Consider the following 26,949-nt stretch of genomic DNA (forward strand, 5'->3'; position numbering starts at 1 on the left):
CCAGCAGGGAAGTCCAGCGTTTTTAATTGTTAGTGAACTCTGACACCGTTTTGGAGACCCATCTTTAAGGCCTTCTAAGTACAGCTGTGTCTTTACACTGACCTCAAGCCAATGGCCAGTGTGTGAGGTACTTTTTTTCCTTCCTCAGCTACAGCCTTCTCTACAGAGGAATTTGATTCTGATTTGTTACATATCTTTATTTAGAGCAGAACATTTCATTCAGAGTGGTTTCACTTTTGTCTCCAGCGCAGCTGTGGGATCTAAATCAGTCAGTACCTGGGAGAATGTTCTGTGACGTTCTCTAGTGGTCCTGGACCTTTAGCAGCATCCTCCCTCCCCCACCTTCATACTCCATCTGGTTTTCATGACTTGGCCCCTTTGGATTCCATCTTGCTCCTCATCCTCCCTGACCCATCCTGATAATCAGAGAATGGTGAACAGGACCTTGTGCTCTTGAATTTCCAGTGCGAATATCTCTAGAACTTAATTCAGAGGAACCAGATGGGGGCAGTAGTCTCCTGGGAATTAGCTGAGTGGCTATGGAAATCAGGTGAAACATACTTCCCAACAGATGGTAACTTTGTACCAGGTGTATCCCTACAGGCCTGTGCTTACATTGTATGCAGCTGGAGGAGGTCTGCATGCCAGGGGAGCGGGACGAGGTCTGCATGCCAGGGCATGGTGTCAGGTTGGGCTTGTCCAGGTCCCCTCGGTGAGGAGCGTACTGGGTAGAGCAGAAAAGCCAGTGGACCATGCCAGTGTTGATCATTTTGGCAAACTATCAACCCAAGATTCCCTGTTTCTTATTAGCGTTTGTATTTTTTATTTTTATTTTGTCCACTAAACCCTGTGTTTATTTTAATAGTCTGGAAGTGTTTCTGAAATTTTCAAAAGATTTTTTATTTTTAAAATCTCTAACAGGGAAAATCATGTGAAAATTACTGGCTGGCCTGACACCTTTTTTTTAAACTGTACGTTTTTGGAGAGCAAAATATAATAGAGTATTTGTATATTATGGTGACTGTGAGTCCATTAGAAGAAGTATGTGATACTTTTATTTATTTATTGGCTATGCCTTGTGTCTTGAGGGATCTTAGTTTCCCAACCAGGAACTGAGCTCTGGCCACTGGACTACCAGAGAATTCCTATAATCCTTTTAATTTGTATTTCAAGAGTTTATCTAGGGCATTTTTCCCAATTAAAATATAGATTGTTTTAAATGTCAAAAGAAAGACTCCAATTATTTTATTGGAGTTTATTTAATCCAATAATTTTGCTATAAAATTATTTTATACAGTGCTATGTGTTACACTGAAAATGAAAATCTATGAATATATTTCTTGCTCTACCTGGGGAGAAATATTCATTTTGAAATTGCTGTAAGGGTTACACATGATTCCCAGGACATATATTTAATGATGGTTCAATATCCAATTATTGTTTTTTTTTTCTATCTCCTTTTATCTAATTTGATATCCAGGGAATGTTTCCAGCCAAATTAAGTGAAAAGGCAAATCAGTGAACACCTATCTCCCTTGTCCCATTTCCTACCGTGTAACCCACTTAGTGTGAATCTTAGTGTCATTATTTCTTTCTCATTTCTTAGCTTAGTTCTTGTCATATTCGCTTGTTGGGATACTTTCCTGTGAGGAAGGGACTTTGTTGCAATTGGTGAGCAGGGAATATGCCTGGAGAGTTGAAAGAGGAAGAGTTAGGGGAAGTGAGGTGTTCTCTGAGAATGAAGGGAGGGAGGGAGGAATGATGTTGACGGGAAGGGAGTAAAGGAAATTGATGAATACTAATTAATAAGAAAGTGGGAAATGAAGAAAGTACTTGATGCCTAGGAGCAGGATGAGCTACAAAACACTCTAGGTCTTTCTCGCTGCAGTTAGTGATGTCTGTCAGCTCAGTCGCTCAGTCGTGTCCGACTCTTTGCAGCCCCATGAACTGCGGCACGCCAGGCCTCCCTGTCCATCACCAACTCCCGGAATCCACCCAAACCCATGTCCATCGAGTCGGTGATGCCATCCAGCCATCTCACCCTCTGTCATCACCTCCACCTCCTGCCTTCAATCTTTCCCAGCATCAGGGTCTTTTCCTGTGAGTCAGTTCTTCCCATCAGGTGGCCAAAGTATTGGAGTTTCAGTTTCAGCATCAGTCCTTCCAGTGAATATTCAGGACTGATCTTCTTTAGGATGGACTGGTTGGATCTTCTTGCAGTCCAAGCGACTCTCAAGAGTCTTCTCCAACACCACAGTTCAAAAGCATCAATTCTTCGATGCTCAGTTTTCTTTATAGTCCAACTCTTACATCCATACATGACTACTGGAAAAACCATAGCTTTGACTAGATGGACCTTTGTTGGCAAAGTAATGTCTCTGCTGTCTAGATTTGCCATAGCTTTTCTTCCAAGGAGCAAGCATCTTTTAATTTCATGGCTGCAGTCACCATCTGCAATGATTTTGGAGCCCCCCAAAATAAAGTCTGTCGCTGTTTCCATGTTTCCCCATCTGTTTGCCATGAAGTGATGGGACCAGATGCCATGATCTTAGTTTTCTGAATGTTGAGTTTTAAGCCAAATGATGTCTGTCAGTTCAGTTCATTTCAGTTCAATCACTCAGTCGTGTCTGACTCTTTGTGACCCCATGGACTGCAGCACGCCAGGCCTGCCTGTCCATTGCCAATTCCCGGAGTTTACCAAAACTCATGTCCATTGAGTCTGTGTTGCCATCCAGACATCTCATCCTCTGCTGTCCCCTTCTCCTCCCGCCTTCACTCTTACCAAGCATCAGTGACGTCTATGGATGCATGTAAAAGATTTTCCCAGTATATGACCCCTGCTACATTGTCCAGGTTTTCAGTTCTCATTAGGTTGGATCTGAGGCTCTCGTTTGGTCTAAAATTCTATCTGTGGATAATTCAATCAATTTATATGAATGATTCCATACTTCTGATCTCTAGGCTATAAAAGCAGAACACATTCAACCACAGTATAACTGTGTTGCAGTGTATAGGCCAGTGTTACAGGACAAGTTAAAATTATTCATTAGGATTTTTCATGAACTTACTTCTGAATGAGCTTTTGCAGAACAGCTTCACTGTCATGTTTCATTGTTGGGATCCTAAGAATTTCTTGCACCAGTGACTTGCTAATATTTACTTACTTAATGTTGAGAGAATTGTTGATTAAATGGAAAGCTATTGCAATGAAGGATGAAAACATCTTAAATTGAGTTAAAAGTTTATAGTTCGTATTTGGGGAGAAATTTGGTGACGGGATATTTTATCTTTTATCTTTAGTTTATAGAAATAAATGGTTACATTGGTGGATTCAGGAGAACATGTTATTTGCTCCCGAGAGCAAAATGTTAGGAAAACAGATGTGATTAGGAGGAGTAGGATGTAACTTGTTTACACTTGAGTAACCTCAGGCCGCACTGAGCCAAGAACACACAGCTGGACTTTGATCAAGGGGAGTTGAGGTTCCAGCTGAGATAGGGCTGTCTGGGGAGCGTTCCTAGATGCCTTAGTTATGGGTGTCTGCTTCACTGAAATGAAAAAGTTCAGTTCAGTCACTCAGTCGTGTCTGACTCTCTGCAGCCCCATGGACTGCAGCACACCAGGCTTCCCTGTCCATCACCAACTCCCGGAGCTTACTCAAACTCATGTCCATCGAGTCAGTGATGCCATCCAACCATTTCATCCTCTGTCGTCCCCTTCTCCTCCTGCTTTCAATCTTTCTCAGCATCAGAGTCTTTTCCAACGAGTCAGTTCTTCCCATCAGGTGGCCAAAGTATTGGAGTTTCAGTTTCAGCATCAGTCCTTCCTATGAACATTCAGGACTGATCGCCTTTAGGATGGACTGGTTGGATCTCCTTGCAGTCCAAGGGACTCGCAAGAGTCTTCTCCAACAACACAGTTCAAAAGCTTCAATTCTTCAGCACTCAGCTTTCTTTATAGTCCAACTCTCACATCTATATATGACTACTGGAAAAACCATAGCTTTGACTAGATGGACCTTTGTTGGCAAAGTAATGTCTCTGCTTTTTAATATGCTGTCTAGGTTGGTCATAGCTTTTCTTCCAAGGAGCAAGCATCTTTTAATTTCATGGCTGCAGTCACTATCTGCATTGATTTTGGAGCCCCCCAAAATAAAGCCTGTAACTGTTTTCATTGTTTCCCATCTATTTCCCATGTAGTGATGGGACTGGATGCCATGATCTTAGGTTTATGAATGTTGAGGTTTAAGCCAACTTTTTCACTCTCCTCTTTCACTTTCATCAAGAGGCTCTTTAGTTCTTTGCTTTCTGCCGTAAGGGTGGTGTCATCTGCATATCTGAGGTTATTGATATTTCTTCTGGCAATCTTGATTCCAGCTTGTGCTTCATCCAGCCCAGCGTTTCGCATGATGTACTCTGCAGATAAGTTAAATGAGCAGGGTGACAATATACAGTCTTGATGTACTCCTTTCCCTGTTTGGAACCAGTCTGTTGTACATGTCCAGTTCTAACTGTTGCTTCTTGACCTGCATACATATTTCTCAGGAGGCAGGTAAGGTAGTCTCGTATTCCCATCTCTTGAAGAATTTTCCAGTTTGTTGTGATCCACACAGTCAAAGACTTTGACGTAGTCATTAAAGCAAAAGTAAATGTTTTTCTGGAACTCCCATGTTTTTTTGATGATCCAACGGATGTTGGCAATTTCATCTCTGGTTCCTCCGCCTTTTCTAAATCCAGCTTAAACATCTGGAAGTTCACAATTCATGTAGTGTTGAAGCCTGGCTTGCAGAATTTTGAACATTACTTTGCTAGTGTGTGAGGTGAGTGCAGTTGTGTGGTAGTTTGAACATTCTTTGGCATTGGAATGAAAACTGACCTTTTCAGTCCTGTGGCCACTGCTGAGTTTTCCATATGAGAAATGAGAAAAGCCACCTGCAAATATCAGAAACAGTTATATGGCCAAACAGCATATGATTTCTTATGCTCTACTTGGGAAAGCTTGAGGAGGAATTGAGGTTTGCTAAGCAGACAAAGAATGAGCCTAGATGGGAGCAGTCTGTGTTGTAAATAAAGGTGTTGTAACGTCCCTGTGCTTTTGCATTGAGTCTGTGACTTTGAGAACTTCCCTGAGTGCCCTCAACACGTTCTCTTCTGGTTAACATGTCATTCATAGTCAGTATAAATGGGCTAACTGTTTGCAACCAAATTCGTGTTTCTGCCTCTGATCTTTTTGATTCCAGCAACTCATAAAAACAATACCACGAAGCAATGCAGCATATTCTCTTGGTGCTTTTTGTGAAGTGGCTTGTTTTACTGGGAGTTGTCTATCACCTCTTCTCCGTGACAGCTTTCCTTGCCACTTGATACCCCCAAGGAGCATCCATCTCTTCTCAGTGTTAGGACCGCGAGAAGGAGGTGTCAACAATAGATTCAAAACGTAGCTCTAGCGGCTTTGTTTCCACTTATTACTTGCTGAAAGGTGCAATATTGTAAATGTTAGATATAATACTGGGGTAAAGAGTTCCTACTTTTTCTTTCTCTAAAGCCTCAAGGTTAAACAAAGCGGTAGTGCCTAACGCAAGTATATAAATAGAGGGATTAAGGGGATGACCTCTCTGAAAAGCCTCATGGTGAGATGCATAGATGCTCCAGCATTAAGTGACTTAAAAAGAAGAACTGAGAAATACTGGATGCTCAAATAACAGCTGGTTTAAAAAATGCAGATAATCTGCCAGTGTTTTAGTTGATTATTTGCATGTTAGCAGTAGAAGAATTCTTCTTACAGTCTGGATACTTTGGGTAATTTTTACTGTGTGTAAGTAACATTACGGACTGTTTGACATCTGCCTTTATGAAATTCATTTACTGTGGATGTATAATTATCACTTTATTTATTAATACTAATGCAGCATATTAAATGTAGGTGTTTTAGATGCTAGAAATTCTCAAAGCAATTTTCACATTGGTTTTAGCAATATGATAGTATATATGATTATATCTTAAGAATGATTAGTATTCTTAGAATTTTAATCTTTTAAATTGTGAAAGAGCTTGAATATTATCATTCTGTTCTTTTTCAATTTATTTGTGTTCTCCACTTACCCTGAATCTGAATCCAAGCTCTCCCTCTTACTAGCTGTGTGTTCTTCAGTAAGTGACCTGATTTCTCTGTGAATGAATTTCCTTATTGGAGGATACTAATGATACTAGTCTCAAATTTATTAAATTTAATTTAATTGCAATTAAATTGCAATTATTAAATAAGCTAATAAGTTCTTGAAGTAGTGCCTGTACATAGTAAATACTATGTAAGTATTTTCTAGTATTGTTAAACTGATGGTAGAGAGCATCATTTTTTTTTTCAGATTGGTACAGAACAATGAGCAAAGTAGAACTGTTTTTTCTATTTCCCATCACTCGTTAACTTTTTCATCTCTGAAGTTACTGACAGGCCTGAGGCAGGGTGTTAGGGCCCCAGCCAGGTAGGAAATAGGCAATGCTAGACAGAGGGGCCAGGCACAGCCTAGGCTGACAAGTTGGCTGAGAGCAGCAGGAGGAGGAGATGGGAAAGCTGCAAGGCAGTTCTCAGCCAGGGATGCTAAGCTGGATCTGAAACCACCATGCTATTTGAGAGCCCACTGGCCGTGCGGTAGAGACTCCTCATGTCTTTCTGTCCCTGGCATGAACAGGCTGGGATGGACTGAGCCTGACTGGGCGGGGTCTCCGTTATCCCCCGTGAGAGGAGCTGAGGGGAAGACTGTAGCCAACGAGGAGGTCATCAAGTGTCTGCAACCGGGGAAAGGTGGAAGTAAAACAGTACAGATAAGTGAAAAATGTAGTTTTGCCAAGAGACGGAGTCATTAAGAATTGTAAAGTAAGATTTGCTTCAGGGAAGCCCCTTGTGGATAGAAAATCTTTTTATAACTTTGAATCACCAATATGTAACTTTGCACTGGGAATAGTGATCATTAAGAATAATTTTAGAGACTTTTGCTGATGGTCCAGCGTCTAAGACTCCATGTTTCCGATGCAGGGGGCACAGGTTCAATTCCTGGCCAGAGAACTAGATTGTGCATTCTGCAACTAAAATTTGGCACAAAATAAATAAACAAACAGAGAAATGAATAAATATTAAAAAAAAAGAAAATGTGTAGGCTCTCTGGGAAATAGAAAGTCACTGAAAAACCACTTAAAAAAAATAAGTTTAGTCTTCTAACTGGTATCATATCACTAAAAATATGTAATTTTTTATCACTTATGAAAACGAACATAAAAGATTCCCATTCTTTTATCAGCTGATGCCTAAAATGACAGGCCGGTTTAGATTGGGTCTTAATTTGCATCTTGAATTTTGATTTCATGCCATTATCACAGAAAACATGCATTTCTTTCATAGCTGCTGGGTGACAGAAATAAACTATTGGAAAATAACAGGGCTCCAGGAATATCAAACTTAACCTCATAAGGACACTTTTTTTTTGTCTGATACGTAGCCTGTTCATTTTTGCATCATGGGAGTTGTAATTATTATAATAAGATAACAAGTAACAATATGAAATTATCTTTTATTACAAAAAAATTAACCTTCTTAACAAAACTGGCATCCCATTGTTTTTCTGATCACAATAACTTTGTTGTAGAAACTAAACTTGAATAATAAGTATTTTATCTTTCAGAACCTTAGCTGAATGATTTTCGCATTCAGATTGTTAACTAATATGAATTTTCTTATTTTGTGGCTGTTTACTTCCTATATGGAAAATAGAGATGGATGCATAGGAGTATAAGACTGAGCTCTCTTTGGTGCATATTAAATTTTGCACATCATTTAACTAAATTTAAATGATATTGATGACTGCTTCCCGAGTAAATAATTTCCATGACTTATCAGAAGCAGCTGTCAGACGATTCTAAAAATACTTACACTCTCAATGGCATTTTTCCTGTTGACTGTTTGGGTGCCAAGTAACAATCAAGAATGAAGTTCCTCAGGGTTTCATGGTCCACTGTATCAGAAATTATCATGTGACTGTGAACAGCACTGATAATTCTCCCTAAACTATACCCGAAACTAGGCCAAAGGGAAGTAAAACTTCAGTCATTTCTGATGATTAATTAAGATAGTCTTGAAAAAATTTTGTTTGATGTTCTTGCAACTAATTTATTGTTTCAAAGTGTGACATTCCGTCTTTAAATTCCTATTTTCTCCTTCAGTGTTATGATGTATAATTGATAAGTCAGTTATATTGGTTACAGTTATCAATACAAAGCCTTAAAAATACACCCTGTTCCTGTTAGGTCCAAGGCAAAAAGAATTTTCAAGCATCATACTAGACAGTCACCAGGCATATTCAGCATTCAGGATGTAGCACCCTTAGCATGGTTTTGTTGAAGATACGCTACAGGTTGTTTGAAAGAATCCCAACTCTCTCAGCCTTTACTGAGATCTCAGAGGTCAGATTTTCCTGCCTCCAACCATTTTTTAGGCTTTTCTTTGCGCTCTCCTAATATGTTATGGGCTTCCCTGGTGGCTCAGATGGTAAAGAATCTGCCTGTAGTGCAGGAGACCTGGGTTCGATCCCTGGGTGGGGAAGATCCGCTGGAGAAGGAAATGGCAACCCACTCCAGTGTTCTTGCCTGGGAAGACCCATGGACAGAGGAGCCTGGTGGGCTACAGTCCGTGGGGTCACAAAGAGTCTGACATGACTTAAAGACTCAACAACAACAGCATGTTAAACTTCCATCTTTTCTTTAAATGATGAGGTACCTTGGAAAGGGTCTGGCCTATGAAGAAGGGAAGCAAAGACTAATTTGTGGTCCAAAACCTGAAAACCATCCTGTTTAGCTTTAAAATATAGCTTTCCAGTCTGATGTCTCTGGTACTAGTTTGGCAACCCAGTGTATCCTTTTGGAAAATTAGAGGCTGCTTAGTCTTACTCTATAGATACCCAATTTTGATGTACTTGTTTATTTTCTTTGAATGAAAGTCCTTTCCTTATTATGAAGGAGAAATACCAGCTGGATAGTGAAACTAATTCACATAGATTTTACTATAAAAGAAATATATTTCCAAGGGACAAAAGAGCCTAAAAAAAGTCCTGCAAAATATATTGTCAAACAAAAAATTCCCTGGAGAACAAGGACCATGCTAATATTCTATACCAGGCACAGCATCTCTTCTGGATACTTTTATTATTGAAGATATTTTCTGATCAGAGCATATAACTTTAGTGCATCCTAAGTTCTCCTGCCTCTTTGAACCACAGCTCTCTCTGTAAGTTATGGGTTAAAAGAACTAAGTTCATTTCACTCTCCAGTGAAAAATAGCTCCTTAAGATTCATGTTGGAAGTCATCTGTGGAGAATTCTTGCAAAACAGTTGGTACTTACTTTTTGCTAAAATTAAATTAATTAGCCTAACAGATTAGAGTAACTTTTATGTTTCCTTTATTCCTTATTTAAAAAAAAATGACATCTTACAAAACTGAAATGGAGATTATAGTGGCCATACAATGCTGGCAATGGTATCTTGAAAACTGAAGGTCTTGATTTTTCTGCTAAGTTATCACTAATCTTTTGTCTGTTCAAAGGGAATGAATGACACCCTTTCCCCATCCCATCCCCACACAAACACACACAAATGAAAAAGCATTTGAAAGAGAAATAAGATGGTCAGTTTCCATTTACTCAGAACTCCCCCCCACCAAGATCTTACCTATGATTTTCACTAGTCTTTACTACTAATAATTGTCTATAATATATTACAGCATTTACCATATTTCACTGTTTTAAGCACTTTTATAAATCGACTCATTTAGTGCATATAGCACTTAGAGGTAGGTATGATTGTTAGCCTCATTTTACAGATGAGGAACCTGAAATGAAGCCAGGTGGCTGAGGAGTGGCCAGGCAGGGACTTGCACGTGAATGCATGCACTCCTGCACTGGCTGACCCTCAGCATTAGGCTCTGCTCTCCCTCATGGACTTCTGCTCACCAGAATCAAATCTGCTCACCAAATCAAAAGAAATCCATTCATTTTCTTTCTTGCTGAACTCTGAATGAATAGCATTTGATGTTGTCAACTATCCTCTTCTTGAAACTTTATCCTCCTTTGCATTTGTGACAGTTATTTATCGAGCCCTGCTTCATGTCAAGCGCTGTTCTAGGGACTAAGGATGGTGGTGCTGGTTTAGTCACTAAGTCATGTCCGACTCTTGCGACCCTGTGGACTCTAGCCTGCCAGGCTCCTCTATGCATGGGATTCTCCAGGCAAGTATACTGGAGTAGGTTGCTATTTCCTTCTCCAGGGGATTTTCCCAACCCAGGAATTGAACCCGGGTCTGCATTGCAGGCAGATTTTTTTACTGACTAAGCTATAGGGGAAGCCCATAAGCTATAAGGGACTGAGGATATTTCAGAGAATAAAAATCAGACAGAAATCCGTGTGTGGAGCTCCTATTCTAATGGAGAAAAAGAAAAGAAAGTGAAGTCGCTCAGTCGTATCCGACTCTCTGTGACCCCGTGGACTGTAGCCCACCAGGCTCCTCCATCCATGGGATTCTCCAGGCAAGAATACTGGAGTGGGTTGCCATTTCCTTCTCCAGTTCTAATGGAGAGAGACAGCTAAAGACAGACTGAACATAAACATGAACTGCATAGTACGTTAGAAGATGGTAAGTGCTATGGAGAAACATAAGTGTGTATGGGGGAGAAAGATAGGATTTGAGAGGACTGCTGGGGGAGGAGAGATGGCATGGTTAAGTGAAGCCCTGTTCAGTTGCTAAGTCGTATCTGGCTCTTTACAACCCTATGGACTGCAGCCCACCAGGCCTCGCTGCCCCTCACTATCTCCTGGAGTTTGCCCAAGTTCGTGTCCATTGAGTCGGTGATGCTATCCAACCATCTCATCATCTGCCGCCCTCTTCTCCTCTGCCTTCAATCCCTCCCAGCATCAGGGTTTTTTCCAGTGAGTCATCTGTATCAGGTGGCCAGAGTATTGGAGCTTCAGCTTCAGCATCAGTCCTTCCATTGAGCATTCAGGGTTGATTTCTCTTAGGATTGACTGGTTTGATCTCCTTGCTGTCCAAGGGGCTCTGAAGAATCTTCTCTTGCATCTCAGTTCAAAAGCATCAATTCTTAGGCACCTTTTTATATAAAAAGTGAAGCCCTATTAAGAAAGTAATATTTGAGCAGAGAGTTAAAGGAGATGGGGCTGGACGATGAAGGTGTCTTGGGGAGGAGCATCTCAGGAAGCGGGGACAGCAGCACAGGGGCTGTGAGCCAGGCTCTGCCGGGCTTGCTCACGGGCGCGCGAGGAGGTTGCGGAGGCTGCTGAGAGTGGTGGGCGTGAGACCCCGAGGCCCAGGGACAGCAGATCAGGGCCCTGCAGGCTGCCTGGGGCAGGTTGGCTCCTCTGAGAGAAAGGGAGACCCTTTGGAGAATTCTGAGCAGGGGATGACTTGATCTGGGTGTATGTTTTCATAGGATCACTTTGACTTCCAAAGAGAAAACAGTGGGAAAACAGTCAGGAAGCTTTTGGGATAACCCAGGTGAAAGAAACGGAAGTGCTTGGCCAGAGGTGGCAGGGGAGTGGGGAGAACTGGGTGTGTTTTGAAGGCAGAGCCAACATGATAGGATTGGAAGTGGGGCTAAGGGAAAGAGGAGAATCAAGGATGGCCCCCAGGTTTTCAGCCTGATCAAGTCGAACATGGTTGCTGTTACCTGAGGTGGGGAAGTCTGAGTGAAGTGCTTAGGAAAGATCAGGAGCTCAGTTGAAACACATATCTCAACAAAAACATGTTTTATATATATACCTATCTTTTTTTTTTTTTTGGCTGAGGCATGTGGGATCTTAACTCCCCGACATGTTCAACAATAAAGAATTGAGTGAATAAATTATATCTCCATACAATGGAATACTATGAAAATATAAAAATACTTTCACATTTATTTATTACTTATCAATATGACATATTAACTGAAAAAAGCTGATTATCAAATAGTACTCATGGTACAACTCATGCATAGGAAAAATAAAATACATAAAATTTTAGTAGTAGTTTGGAGTGATTTTAATTTTTTTTTATATCTGCATTTAAAATTTTTTGTGATTTTTGTGAATAAAAAGGGAGAGTACATATTCTAATTATACTTTAGTAGGATTTATATAAGTATAATTTGAAAATAACATACACACATAGAGAAAGACTTGAAGGATATATATACCACAGGGTTAATGTATTTTATTAATATATAAATAATAGGGTCATGAATGAGTTTTCATTTTCTTTTTTTTCCCTATATTCTTTATATTTTCTGAGTTTTAGAAATGACAGGTATTTCCAGGGCAATGTAAATATATATATATACATTTAAAGGAAAAGTTTGGACTTGGCCAGCTAGTAAACTTGCCCTGTAAAGGACTATATCTTCATCTCGATGACTGTGTTTTGGGACTGTGAGGCAGGTATAGGACCATGTATAGTGAGGGGAGCGGGAGACATTCTTTCCCGTGTTTGGGGGAACTAGCAAGTTACTAATTTTTCAACAATAGGCCCTGTTTCTGCTATGGAAGCACACAGAATCAGGAGGGGCAGGTAGAGAAAAACCTGAAAGACCTATTGACTCCAGTTTGGAATGGCCTTTAATTGCCTTTCAGATGATTCTTCCATAAGGAGTTTAAAAATTACATTCCTTTATTAATGGATGCAAACGTTACATTCTACACACTATAAAATGTTACGTTCCATGTCACTGAAAAATTCTCCCATTTCTCTATTGTCGTTGGAGATGATTACTCTTTCCTTGATATCTCAGATTTCAACTTGGTATACCTTATTATTTTTGCTCAACACTCTTCAGTTAAAAAAAAAATACAACTCATTCCAGGCAGAGAGACTTTAAAAACAACTTTACAGCAATTTTTTGGTATCCATTTTCAGATGCCAGTAGGCAGCACTGCATATCAAAATGTACTATCAGGTTCTAAGAAAGTAATAAAAATATGAATTGGTTGCCTAAGTGAAATGATTGATTGATGTGATTTTGTCTTGTCATTTCAAGGGAGTGAAAAAAATAGACCCCAAACTGTATGAAAAATTTATCAGCCATAGATTTGGAGAAGAAGTGGCACATTGTATAGATCTTTGCTCCATGCTGAAGAAAAAGCAAAGTAATGGCTATTATCACTGTGAGTCTTCAATTGTCATTGGTGAGTGGCATTTAAAAATTATCTTTGGTTTTGATTTCTTCAGTGTCATTTTGTTTTGGCAAATAATGTTGTATGGTTTTCTCAGTGACATATTTTCCTAAACATTGTGTTTTGACAATAATACATTAAAAATTTTGTGGAACATATTCAGTATTTATATTTATCAGTCAAGATTTTAGTACCCATAGTTTTTATACTTCTGTGCTTTAAAATATAATCATCATGAAGTCTTGAAATGTTGATTCAAAATTCATTTCGGTGTAATTTTATTTTGTGAATATGAAGAAAACGTTTTCATCAGTGAAGGCCTATATGATCACAGTCTTCTATGCCAGATATTTTCATCTTTGCTGCTTTTAATTAGGAATAGAATGTGCCAGGCCAGAAAGTTTCACTCTGAGAAGAAAAAGCATAGGTGGCCTTCAGAGATCGAAAACTTGTCTTTCAATGTCTTCCTTAAGAGAAACATGTTTTGAGGGGAGACCAAGATTCATGCATAAATGCTCTGTCATCTTATGAGGGAGATGGCTTGTGATGAGACAGATTCATACACAGTTATGTTTTCAAGTACAGAGCATGTACACCAAAAGAAGAATGTGAAAAACTGGAACAGGGATATTTCTCGTTTGCAATGTGGCTGCCTTTCAAAGGAACCTGATCTGTTGTGACTGAAATTGACTATTTCAAGCTGGGCAATCTTCTTATAAAATTGTGAACTTCAAGACGACATCATTTGTATACTTTTTAAGTGACGTGAAAATAGAGAAGATAAAAATATGTATCTAAATATCTGAAAAATCTTCAACCAAGGTACTTTCTCTCCACCATCAAGGTCAGCTTGAAGAAAACCTATGGAAATATACATCCTGAAAGAATCTTTATACAGAAAGTATTTTTAAAATGTTCAGGAAGACAGTTTTATTTCTAAATTCTCATCAGAGAAGCCCTTTTACTTTCCAAAGATCTTAGCCCTCTTAGACGGAAGATATTCAGTATGTCCTTTGAATTCTGTGTTCTGAAACATGTCAAGTGTGGTTTTTTTTTTTCTTTTTTTTTTCTTTTTTTTTTAAAATATGGAACGCTTCACGAATTTGCGTGTCATCCTTGCGCAGGGGCCATGCTAATCTTCTCTGTATCGCTCCAACTTTAGTATATGCGCTGCCGAAGCGAGCACTCAAGTGTGTTTTAAGGAAGACTTTTTTTGTTTTCAGAACCTCTGTAAGAGAGCTGGCTTGCTTCCATCAAAGTTTTGATGCGGACCAAACATTTTTTAGGTTCACTGTAAAAAGCAAATTTAAATCCTTCTTGCATAATACAGATTTTGGCTAGCTTTCCATATCTTCTCTGTAATTACTTTAGACCAACCTTGAAGGAGAACTCGGTGCTTCATTGCCTCTCCCACTCCTGTTTTTTTAATAAAAGAGCAGTATGTAGATTTTACTGAAGGTATTGTGGGCCTGCATTATGCAGCTCACAGCATGGATCTCCAATATTGCCACTATACAGCTCTGTTCAGCTCACCCCAAATTACTCTGCTCCACTCACTGGGTTTTCTTTTACTGCTCTTTCCCAGCTTGGTTTTTTAAACTCCCCTTATCCTAGGCAATTTCTCTCGACTTTTTCTCTCAGGCTGTTTATCTCTCATCCTTTTCTAATTCAGAGCAATTCAGCTTCTTTCAAATTTCCCCCATACGGATCATTAACATTATTTAAAAAATGGCTTTTGCCTATTACACATAATCTGTATTCTCCTGCCATTCTGAACATTAATGTCAACGTTGAAAATGATAATTATTTTATAATCATTGACCAATTTTAATACACGCTAGAGTCTTATATTTGCTGTGGATAATTACTGATTTTCTTGATCTTACCCAGGTTTTACAGCAGAAAATATTGGGCAGGATTCAGGACTCTTTCTTTGTGGGTTTCATTTCTTGTTCAGGTTTTTTTTCGTATTATCTTAAAAAGATTTTTTTTATTGGAGTATGGTTGATTTACAATGTTGTGTTAGTTTCAGCTGTACAGTGAAGTGAATCGGTTATATATATATAGATATATCTCCACTCTTTGAGATTCTTTGCCCATTTAAGCTGTTGCGGAGCATTGAGGAGAGTTCCCTGTGCTGTACAATGGCTCCTTATTAGTTACATATTTTATATATAGTAATGTGTGTATGTCAATCCCAACCTCCCAATGTATCCCTTGCCCTTACCCTCTGATAACCGTAACTTTGTTTTCTACATTTGTAACTCTATTTCTGTTTTGTTGATAAGTTCATTTGTACAACTGTACCCTTTTTTTTTAGATTCCACATATAAATAATATCTGTCATATGATTATTTGTCTTTCTCTGTCTGACTTGCTTCACTCAGTTCGACAATTTCTGGGTCCACCCATGTTCCTGCAAGTGGCATTATTTCCTTCTCTTTTTTGTGGCTTTGTGATCATCCATTGTGTCTGTGTTCCACATCTTCTTCATCTATTCCTCTGTTGATGGACATTTGGGTTGCTTCCGTGTCCTGGCTGTTGTAAATAGTGCTGTTGTGAACTCTGGAGAACATGTATCTTTTCAAATTATGGTTTTCTCCTGATATATGTCCAGGAATGGGATTGCAGGATCTTATGGTATGGATTTTCAGTTTTTTAACGAGTCTCCATACTGTTCTTCATAGTGGGTGTACCAGTTTACATTCCCACCATCAGTGTAGGAGGGTTCTCTTTTTTTCCACAGCCTCTCCAGCTTTTATTGTTTGCGTAACAGATTTTTGATGATGGCCATTATGACCAGTGTGAAAGTGAGTCTCTCAGTTGTGTCCGACTCTTTGCAACCCCATGGACTGTAACCCACTAGACTGTCCATGGAATTCTTCAGGCAAGAATACTGGAGTGGGTTGCCATGCCCTTCTCCAGGGGATCGTCCCAACCCAGGGATTGAACCCAGGTCTCCCTCATCACAGGTGGATTCTTTACTGTCTGAGTCATCAGGAAAGCCCCCCTTACCAGTGTGAGGTGATATCTTATTTGTAGTTTTGGTCAAATAATGAGTGGTTGAGCATCTTTTCATGTGCTTTTTAGCCATATGGGTGCTTTCTTTGGAGAACGGTGTTTTTTAGATCTTCACTCTTTTGTTCAGATTTAATTGGCTTACATTTGGTATGGTTGCTCTTTAATTTGATCTTAATTCAAATATAATGTCTGTTTCCTGAACCTTGAAACCAGTATTGTGTTGTATACAAAGAATGGGACAGATTTCAGATGATCATGAGATACTTTGTGTTCACAATTCTAGAGTAGAATTTGGGTTTCAGGAACTCTGGGAACCTCCTGAAATTATTCATAAAACTGTATATATAGATACATATGTGAATTTTTGTGGGGAGAGAATTTTTAGATTTGCAGATTTCCTATCTTAATTTGTTAGTGGTGCATTCTTGGATAATACTGGATTTCAAATCACTGATTTTATTTTCAGCTGTCTCAGTTATACTGTTTAGGGCATTTAAAAAATACCAGTGACTATATGCTTCATTTCCAAGATTTGCAGTTGATTTTTACCATATTTTCCTGCTTGGCTCTTTGATTATGGATGTATTCCTTCATTTATCTTTTTGATGATTTCAATATAATTAATTTTGAAAATTCTTATCATATTTGACGATCCGGTTCCTTGGGTATGAATTCTTCTATTTGTTGGGTCTTTTGTGGCACTTGATTTCCTCTGGTGCTTTTAAAGTTTTTTTGAGAACTCATTTAACTGTGTATGTTTCCCACTTATAACCCCCTGTGTGGTTTTGCAGATGTCTCAGCCCTGGTCCCACAGGGTAATTGCTTTGTATTAGGAACTGGCAGCAGCAAGCTATTTTTGTCTATAAGGAGTTGGATTTCATTCTTCTTGTAACTCTTAATAGTTTGTGCGAATTTTTTTTTAAGAATAAATATTATTAGCCTTTGCTATGTTGGCTTCAGATATTTTCCAGGTTTTATTTTGCATTCAGTTTTGGTCACAAGAAATTTTTCATATTAGATAGATGTTTTATAGTTTTGTAAAATTATAGATACAAAAATTCTGTGATTTCTTTAATTATTGTAACTAGAGTCATCTCCAAACTAAAAATTTGATACATTTTCATTTATATTTTCCTCTGCTTTTTGGGTTATTTTTACATTTGAGCTTTTCATCTATCTGGTGTGATCATTAATTAAGTACTCAGACACTCAGATTAAGAAAGAAACTCAGTTACTAAAAGTGGGTGTGAAATGGAGATTCAGTTTGAGGAAGTTTTTTTTAGAATTTTTTTTTGCACCCCGCCAACCTTACTGTGTGTTCCGAAGATCACTACTTAGCAACCCTTCACATTGTCTTGGGTTTCCCTGGTGGCTCAGTTGTAAAGAATCTGCCTGCTAATGCAGGAGATGCAGGTTTGATCTCTGGGTGGGGAAGATCCCCTGGAGAAGGAAATGGCATCCCACTCCAGTATTCTTGCCTGGGAAGTGCCATGGGCAGACGAGCCTGGTGGGCTACAGTCCATGGGGTTGCAAAAGAGTCAGACACGACTACCACATGTTGTATTAATACCAGACTAACACTGGGTTTTTGTTTGTTTTTATAATTGTTTCCAATTTAGGGGTAATTTTACTTAAAAAAATCTGGGTTTCTGGTGCCTTTGAACAATCAAAAAATATGGCCACACCTGTTTCACGATCTTGAATGCCGTGATTTCCTGGGTGGGTAGTAGGTACACCTTGAAAGCAGCTGCCTTTCATCACCCCCTCACTCTTGTTCTTTTTTTTACAGTCTACTTAACTCAGTCGCACTACCCCTGTATTTCTTGACACCATCTGTGTTTGGATCTCCTGGTACCTGTTGCTGTTCCCTGGGCCTGCTTACGTTTCCATGCTGAGCATTTTCTTCTCCAACTTCCCTCATTGTGTATCTTTATGTGGAGTGTTAGGGGGAAGTTTGGTAGGTTATGGAGGCAATAGTCATACATTCAGATGCAAGAAAAAAGTACTACTTTTTAATTATCATCAAAAATTTGGTTGATAATATGCTTCCTTCATATTGGGCTGTAACTTCTTGCAAACCTTAACTGCATTCATTCATCATTTAAAATACAATTTTTTTTTAAAGTGTAAAACCAGTCCTTCCTGGTGAATCCAGGGATAAAATATAGCTCAGATGTCCTAGGGTGGTGAAAGCTCTTCTCTGTGAGCTACTTACTGGAGTTGGGTGTATTAATTTTTCCCTGGCAGCTCTGTTCCATTTATATTTCCTTTGGGAAAGTAATTGACTAAATGACACCCTTTGGAAGATTGATAAGCAATTTAGTGCTTGCAAAGACTAGTTTGCTTTCAGCTGTCAGATATTTCTCATAGGAGGCAGTGGAGAATTTGGAAAGGTCCAGAAGGTTTTTTTTTTTCCCCAGGCCCGTGTACTTCTTTATAACTTTGGCAAGCAGAGGTACAAATATGATTTTCTGGGAACCCCAGCAGTTTAGTAATAATTACTCATCATTAATTTAATGAATGTTATTGAGTGTGTACGATGTGTGTACTCCTCTTGGATATCACGAGATACAGAGAAGTGTGAGAGATAGTCTTTAAGCGTATACAGTGTCACTGGGGAGCTGAGACTACATCTTAAAAATGGAGAGTGAGGAGGAGTAGATGAATAGCGCTTTGTCCATAACAATGATGGGCTTTGATAGGACACAGTGGAAGAAGTGTATAACTTTAGCTTACAGGAGAGCTGGGGATGGGGAGTTCAGGGCTTGGATAAATAGGCTGAGATGGATGGTAGAGAGAGGACACTGTCCAGGAACAATAGGTACGGTTTATAGTGGAGAGAAGCGGTACGTTAGGAGGCAGGGCAGAGCAGAGGTAATATTAGTGATAATATTAAGTGATAGGAATAATAGTCATATTAGTGATAGGAGGAACTTTGAGTTTATAGTCTAGTTAGCTGAGGAAGCTGTATGGGGAAGGTTTATGTGTTTGAGGAGTAGGTGAGGGAGGTAGGAAAGGAGATGGGCACAGTTGAATATACTAAGTCAGTGAATATGTGATAAAGGAGATTGAGTAGATAGATGTGGGATAAAAAGAGGGTGGAGTTTAATACTCAACAGGAGGACACAAGAATTGGATCTTAAAGATAAGACCTTCAAATAGCTCCAGACTGTAGAAGAGGCAGTGAGGGGGCTGGCTGGAGTAGAAGCAAACAGGCCTATGCAGATGTGACAGACGAGAAGCGTCATGGTCAGTAGTTTAGTCATCACAGCTGTAGTCAGCAGTATGTATCCATTATCAAACCGGTCAGACTAACAAGACCCCAGACTCAGATTTTATGGGCTGAAACACTAGGGAGAATTCTGGGTGAGTTGAGTCAATGAATTTATTCTATCCAGATGTCCCTGCTTTTTGAGAATCACTGTTAAAAGACCTAGACAGCTCAGGCCAATCTTGTCAGTCTTAAAAGGCTTGTCATGGTCCGTCCAGTGATTCCCATTGGTCCTATGTAGGTGGTGGTTCAGCCAAAAGAAAAGGACTTTTGGGGGTTATGTCCAAGGAGACCCTCAGATTTGACTTTGGTGTCCTAATCTTAAGTGCTCGTTTACCATTTGCAGCCAAGGCAGAGCTCCAAAAGCTCTGGATCTTGCCCAGTTTGGTATGTAAGCATGGGGATCTTCTCTATGGAAGGTAATGTTGTCACTGTAATTGACCCATTGATTGACAGGTCAGGAGTGGGAGGGAAAGGGAAGTCAGCAGTTTTTCTTCCTTGGGTGAGAAGCATAGCTAGGACACCAATCTTTGAGCTTTCTAGAATCCTTAAATCTGAGCCTTTGTCATTTAAATGATAAGTAATAAATTTCTAAAATGTTTAGTTTGAAAGTGTTTATATTGCTAAAATGTCATACACCCACTTAAAGGTCTACTTAGTAGGTAGGAGTATTGGCAATATATATTTGTGTAAATATCTGCTTTTTTCTCATCAAATCATTTATTTTTATTAGTAAAAATGTGTTTCATTGTGCTTATCTTCTGAGTGATTTAATAGTCTAATAATTTGTAAGGTTATACTTTTGTTGAGCTTTAAACTCTTTTAAAATGACTTTTTTTTTCATTTATTTTTACTAGTTGGAGGCTAATTACTTTACAATATTATAGTGGTTTTTGCCATACATTGACATGAATCAGCCATGGATTTACATGTATTCCCTATCCCAATCCCCCCTCCCACCTCCCTCTCTACCCGCTCCCTCTGGGTCTTCCCAGTGCACCAGGCCCGAGCACTTGTCTCATGCATCCAACCTGGGCTGGTGATCTGTTTCACCCTAGATAATATACATGTTTCGATGCTGTTCTCTCGAAACATCCCACCCTCGCCTTCTCCCACAGAGTCCAAAAGTCTGTTCTGTACATCTGTGTCTCTTTTTCTGTTTTGCATATAGGGTTATCATTACCATCTTTCTAAATTCCATATATATGTGTTAGTATACTGTAATGTTCTTTATCTTTCTGGCTTACTTCACTCTGTATAATGGGCTCCAGTTTCATCCATCTCATTAGAACTGATTCAAATGAATTCTTTTTAATGGCTGAGTAATATTCCATGGTGTATATGTACCACAGCTTCCTTAAAATGACTTTAGTCCCCTAGTTCTCAAAGATTGATCCATGGATCCCTGGCAGACCCTAAGATACTTTTAGAGTCTGTGTGAGGCCAAAACTATTTTTATAATAATACTAAGATATTATTTGCCTTTTCTTTGGGGATTAAGATTTACACTGATGATGCAATAGCATTGGTGGGTAAAACTGTGGGTGACCAGTGTGAATCAAAGCAGTTGCAAAAAAAAAAAGCCAATTTAACCTAAGAATGTTCTTGCTGAGTAGTAATAATTATTAATTGTATTTAATCTCAACCTTTGAGAATGTATCTCTTTAATATTTATGTAACAAAAATGAGAGGTACTCATAAAGCACCTCCGTATGTTGAAGTGGGAGGTTGACTTAAGGAAAAGCATAGTGTGGTTGTTTAAGTATTGAGCTAAAGTAGCTACTTCCCTTCATGGAACACCATTTTTTCTTGAAAAAGGACCCTTACACATCACATTTGGGTATTTGGCAGACATTGTCTTGAAAAGAAATAAACCTGTCACATCAAGGAAAACTGGCATGGTTTACTGCTAATAAATAAAACTCAAGCATTCAGACAATAATAAGAATTTAAGAAAACTAATCTATTACTGTGAGTAGACAGATTCCTAAACTTAAAGACTTCCCCACTGTTTTTAATGGAAAATTTTATATGGAAAAGTAAAGGACAGAGTAGAGTAAGGAACTTGATTTTCCAGGTTGTTTTTATCTATCAAACTTTGTTTTTACTCTTTTGAGGTATAAGTGTTAGTGTTAAGTGTTAGTCGCTCAGCCGTGCCCGACTCTTTGTGACCCCATGGACTGCAGCCCACCAGGCTCCTCTGTCCATGAGATTTTCCAGGCAAGGATACTGGAGTGGGTTGCCGTTTCCTTCTCCAGGGGATCTTCCCAACCCAGGGATTGAACCCAGGTCTCCTGCACTGCATGCAGATTTGAGGTATAACTTACACTCAAAATTTGTACCTGTTTAGATGGGCATGAGTTTGAGTAAACTCCGGGAGTTGGTGATGGACAGGGAGGCCTGGCGTGCTGTGATTCATGGGGTCGCAAAGAGTGGACACGACTGAGCGACTGAACTGAACTGAACTGAAAGTGTATAAGTTGATGAGTTTTTAATATATGTATGCACCTGTAAAACCATTATCATCATCAAGATACTGAAAATTTCCTTTCCCTCAGATGTTTACTTACTCCTCTTTGTAACCCATGAAGACTTTCCTAGTAAGAAGATGTGATATTAATGAATTTTTTGATGGTATGTGATGAAATATATCAAAATATGGAGAATCTTTGTAACTCAGTGAATTTGTATTTTTAAAATGACTGATGTGTGTTGTTACAAAGACTTGTGTGGATAAAAGACCCATTAATATTCAAGATAGACCAAAAGATTTGACTGTAAAGAATATATATAAATTTATTGATCCCTTTTAAGAGTCAACGTTGCAACTTGTCGAGTTGCAGTGTAATATCAAAGAAGAATGTCCACAGTTATCTGAAAAGGCTCTCTCCTCCCTTTTCCAAATATACTTCTCTGTGAGGCTGGATTTTTCTTATACTTCAAATGAAACAACATATTGCAACAGATTGAATGCAGAAACAGATATGAGGATAAATCTGTCTTTGATTAAGCCACACATTAAAGAAAGTCATAAGAATGTAAAATAATGCCATTCATCTCACTATAAAATTTTTAATTAAAAATATAGTTATCTTCACAAAACATTTGTGATGATATTATATATATATAGTGAATTTATCATTGATATATATATTTTTTTCATTTATTTTTATTAGTTGGAGGCTAATTACTTTACAATATTGTAGTGGGTTTTGTCATACATTGACATGAATCAGCCATGGGTTTACATGTGTTCCCCATCCCGATCCCCCCTCCCACCTCCCTCTCTACCCGCTCCCTCTGGGTCTTCCCAGTGCACCAGGCCCGAGCACTTGTCTCATGCATCCAACCTGGGCTGGTGATCTGTTTCACCCTAGATAATATACATGTTTCAATGCTGTTCTCTCGAAACATCCCACCCTCGCCTTCTCCCACAGAGTCCAAAAGTCTGTTCTGTACATCTGTGTCTCTTTTTCTGTTTTGCATATAGGGTTATCATTACCATCTTTCTAAATTCCATATATATATATATGTTAGTATGCTGTAATGTTCTTTATCTTTCTGGCTTACTTCACTCTGTATAATGGGCTCCAGTTTCATCCATCTCATTAGAACTGATTCAAATGAATTCTTTTTAATGGCTGAGTAATATTCCATGGTGTGTATGTACCACAGCTTTCTAATCCATTCATCTGCTGATGGGCATCTAGGTTGCTTCCATGTCCTGGCTATTATAAACAGTGCTGCGATGAACATTGGGGTGCACGTGTCTCTTTCAGATCTGGTTTCCTCAGTGTGTATGCCCAGAAGTGGGATTGCTGGGTCATATGGCAGTTCTATTTCCAGTTTTTTAAGAAATCTCCACACTGTTCTCCATAGCGGCTGTACTAGTTTGCATTCCCACCAACAGTGTAAGAGGGTTCCCTTTTCTCCACACCCTCTCCAGCATTTATTGCTTGTAGACTTTTGGATAGCAGCCATCCTGACTGGCATGTAATGGTACCTCATTGTGGTTTTGATTTGCATTTCTCTGACAATGAGTGATGTTGAGCATCTTTTCATGTGTTTGTTAGCCATCTGTATGTCTTCTTTGGAGAAATGTCTGTTTAGTTCTTTGGCCCATTTTTTGATTGGGTCATTTATTTTTATGGAATTGAGCTGCAGGAGTTGCGTGTATATTTTTGAGATCAACCCTTTGTCTGTTGCTTCATTTGCTATTATTTTCTCCCAGTCTGAGGGCTGTCTTTTCACCTTGCTTATATTTCCTTTGTTGTGCAAAGCTTTTAAGTTTCATTAGGTCCCATTTGTTTATTTTTGCTTTTATTTCCAATATTCTGGGAGGTGAGTCATAGAGGATCCTGCTGTGATTTGTGTCAGAGAGTGTTTTGCCTATGTTCTCCTCTAGGAGTTTTATATTATCTGGTCTTACATTTAGATCTTTAATCCATTTTGAGTTTATTTTTGTGTATGGTGTTAGAAAGTGTTCTAGTTTCATTCTTTTACAAGTGGTTGACCAGTTTTCCCAGCACCACTTGTTAAAGAGGTTGTCTTTTTTCCATTGTATATCCTTGCCTCCTTTGTCGAAGATAAGATGTCCATAGGTTCGTGAATTTATCTCTGGGCTTTCTATTCTGTTCCATTGATCTGTATTTCTGTCTTTGTGCCAGTACCATGCTGTCTTGATGACTGTGGCTTTGTAGTAGAGACTGAAGTCAGGCAGATTGATTCCTCCAGTTCCATTCTTCTTTCTCAAGATTACTTTGTCTATTCGAGGTTTTTTGTATTTCCATACAAATTGTGAAATTATTTGTTCTAGTTCTGTGAAAAATACCGTTGGTAGCTTAATAGGGATTGCATTGAATCTATAGATTGGTTTGGATAGTATAGCCATTTTGACAATATTGATTCTTCCAATCCATGAGCACGGTATGTTTTTCCATCTGTTGGTGTCCTCTTTGATTTCTTTCATCAGCGTTTTATAGTTTTCTATGTATAGGTCTTTTGTTTCTTTAGGTAGATATACTCCTAAGTATTTTATTCTTTTTGCTGCAATGGTGAATGGTATTGTTTCCTTAATTTCTCTTTCTGTTTTCTCATTGTTAGTGTATAGGAATGCAAGGGATTTCTGTGTGTTAATTTTATATCCTGCAACTTTTCACCTTTTCAAAGACTATATTCTTTGATTAGCTCTAGTAATTTTCTGGTGGAGTCTTTAGGGTTTTCTATGTAGAGGATCATGTCATCTTCAAACAGCAAGAGTTTCACTTCTTCTTTTCGTATCTGGATTCCTTTTACTTCTTTTTCTGCTCTGATTGCTGTGGCCAAAACTTCCAAAACTATGTTGAATAGTAGTGGTGAGAGTGGGCACCCTTGTCTTGTTCCTGATTTCAGGGGAAATGCTTTCAATTTTTCACCATTGAGGGTAATGCTTGCTGTGGGTTTGTCATATATAGCTTTTATTATGTTGAGGTATGTTCCTTCTATTTCTGCTTTCTGGAGAGTTTTAATCATAAATGGGTGTTGATTTTGTCAAAGGCTTTCTCTGGATCTATTGAGATAATCATATGGTTTTTATCTTTCATTTTGTTAATGTGGTGTATTACATTGATTGATTTGCGGATATTAAAGAATCCTTGCATTCCTGGGATAAAGCCCACTTGGTCATGGTGCATGATTTTTTTAATATGTTGTTGGATTCTGTTTGCTAGAATTTTGTTAAGGATTTTTGCATCTATGTTCATCAGTGATATTGGCCTGTAGTTTTCTTTTTTTGTGGCATCTTTGTCTGGTTTTGGAATTAGGGTGATGGTGGCCTCATAGAATGAGTTTGGAAGTTTACCTTCTTCTGCAATTTTCTGGAAGAGTTTGAGTAAGATAGGTGTTAGCTCTTCTCTAAATTTTTGGTAGAATTCAGCTGTGAAGCCATCTGGTCCTGGGCTTTTGTTTGCTGGAAGATTTCTGATTAGTTTCGATTTCCATCCTTGTGATGGGTCTGTTAAGATCTTCTATTTCTTCCTGGTTCAGTTTTGGAAAGTTATACTTTTCTAAGAATTTGTCCATTTCTTCCAAGTTGTCCATTTTATTGGCATAGAGCTGCTGGTAGTAGTCTCTTATGATCCTTTGGATTTCAGTGTTGTCTGTTGTGATCTCTCCATTTTCATTTCTAATTTTGTTAATTTGGTTCTTCTCCCTTTGTTTCTTAATGAGTCTTGCTAATGGTTTGTCAATTTTGTTTATTTTTTCAAAAAACCAGCTTTTAGCTTTGTTGATTTTTGCTATGGTTCCTTCAGTTTCTTTTGCATTTATTTCTGCCCTAATTTTTAAGATTTCTTTCCTTCTACTAACCCTGGGGTTCTTCATTTCTTCCTTCTCTAGTTGCTTTAGGTGTAGAGTTAGGTTATGTATTTGACTTTTTTCTTGTTTCTTGAGGTAAGCCTGTAATGCTATGAACCTTCCCCTTAGCCCTGCTCTTACAATGTCCCATAGGTTTTGGGTTGTTGTGTTTTCATTTTCATTTGTTTCTATGCATATTTTGATTTCTTCTATGATTTGTTGGTTATTCAGAAGCGTGTTATTTAGCCTCCATATGTTTGAATTTTTAACAATTTTTTCCCTGTAATTGAGATCTAATCTTACTGCATTGTGGTCAGAAAAGATGACTGGAATGACTTCAATTTTTTGAATTTACCAAGACCAGATTTATGGCCCAGGATGTGATCTATTCTGGAGAAGGTTCCGTGTGCACTTGAGAAAAAGGTGAAGTTGATTGTTTTGGGGTGAAATGTCCTATAGATATCAATTAGGTCTAGCTGGTCCATTGTGTCATTTAAAGTTTGTGTTTCCTTGTTAATTTTCTGTTTAGTTGATCTATCCATAGTTGTGAGTGGGGTATTAAAGTCTCCCACTATTATTGTGTTACTATTAATTTCCTCTTTCATACTTGTTAGCATTTGCCTTACATATTGTGGTGCTCCTATGTTGGGTGCATATATATTTATAATTGTTATATCTTCTTCTTGGATTGATCCTTTGATCATTATGTAGTGTCCTTCTTTGTCTCTTTTCACAGCCTTTATTTGAAAGTCTATTTTATCTGATATGAGTATTGCGACTCTTGCTTTCTTTTGTTTTCCATTTGCGTGAAGTATTTTTTTCCAGCCCTTCACTTTTAGTCTGTATGTGTCTCTTGTTTTGAGGTGGGTCTCTTGTAGACAGCATATATAGGGGTCTTGTTTTTGTATCCATTCAGCCAGTCTTTGTTTTTTGGTTGGGGCATTCAGCCCATTTACATTTAAGGTAATTATTGATAGGTATGGTCCCGTTGCCATTTACTTTGTTGTTTTGGGTTCATGTTTATACAACCTTTCTGTGTTTCCTGTCTAGAGAAGAGCCTTTAGCATTTGTTGAAGAGCTGGTTTGGTGGTGCTGAATTCTCTCAGCTTTTGCTTGTCTATAAAGC

The 26,949-nt window shown here is 38.6% G+C and overlaps 1 protein-coding gene and 1 non-coding gene across 4 annotated transcripts in view; one reads left to right on the forward strand and one right to left on the reverse strand.

Annotated features, from left to right (window-relative positions):
- Positions 1 to 26,949, forward strand: part of AKAP7 (A-kinase anchoring protein 7) — a 130,201-nt gene that overhangs the window by 54,144 nt on the left and 49,108 nt on the right. For 2 of the 3 annotated variants that reach the window (XM_043888452.1, XM_043888451.1), the window contains exon 7: positions 13,063 to 13,210. In XM_043888452.1, coding sequence (XP_043744387.1) covers positions 13,063 to 13,210 — 148 coding nt within the window. Of the gene's footprint in view, positions 1 to 10,126; positions 10,270 to 13,062; positions 13,211 to 26,949 lie in introns of those variants that run through there. The other variant, XM_043888453.1, reaches the window with a different exon arrangement.
- On the reverse strand, positions 14,278 to 14,384 carry LOC122684548. The gene has a single exon (XR_006338090.1). It is a non-coding gene; the product is annotated as a U6 spliceosomal RNA (small nuclear RNA).

Source organism: Cervus elaphus, chromosome 26, assembly GCF_910594005.1.
Source record: "Cervus elaphus chromosome 26, mCerEla1.1, whole genome shotgun sequence".
In the NCBI taxonomy this organism is placed as follows: Eukaryota; Metazoa; Chordata; class Mammalia; order Artiodactyla; family Cervidae; genus Cervus; species Cervus elaphus.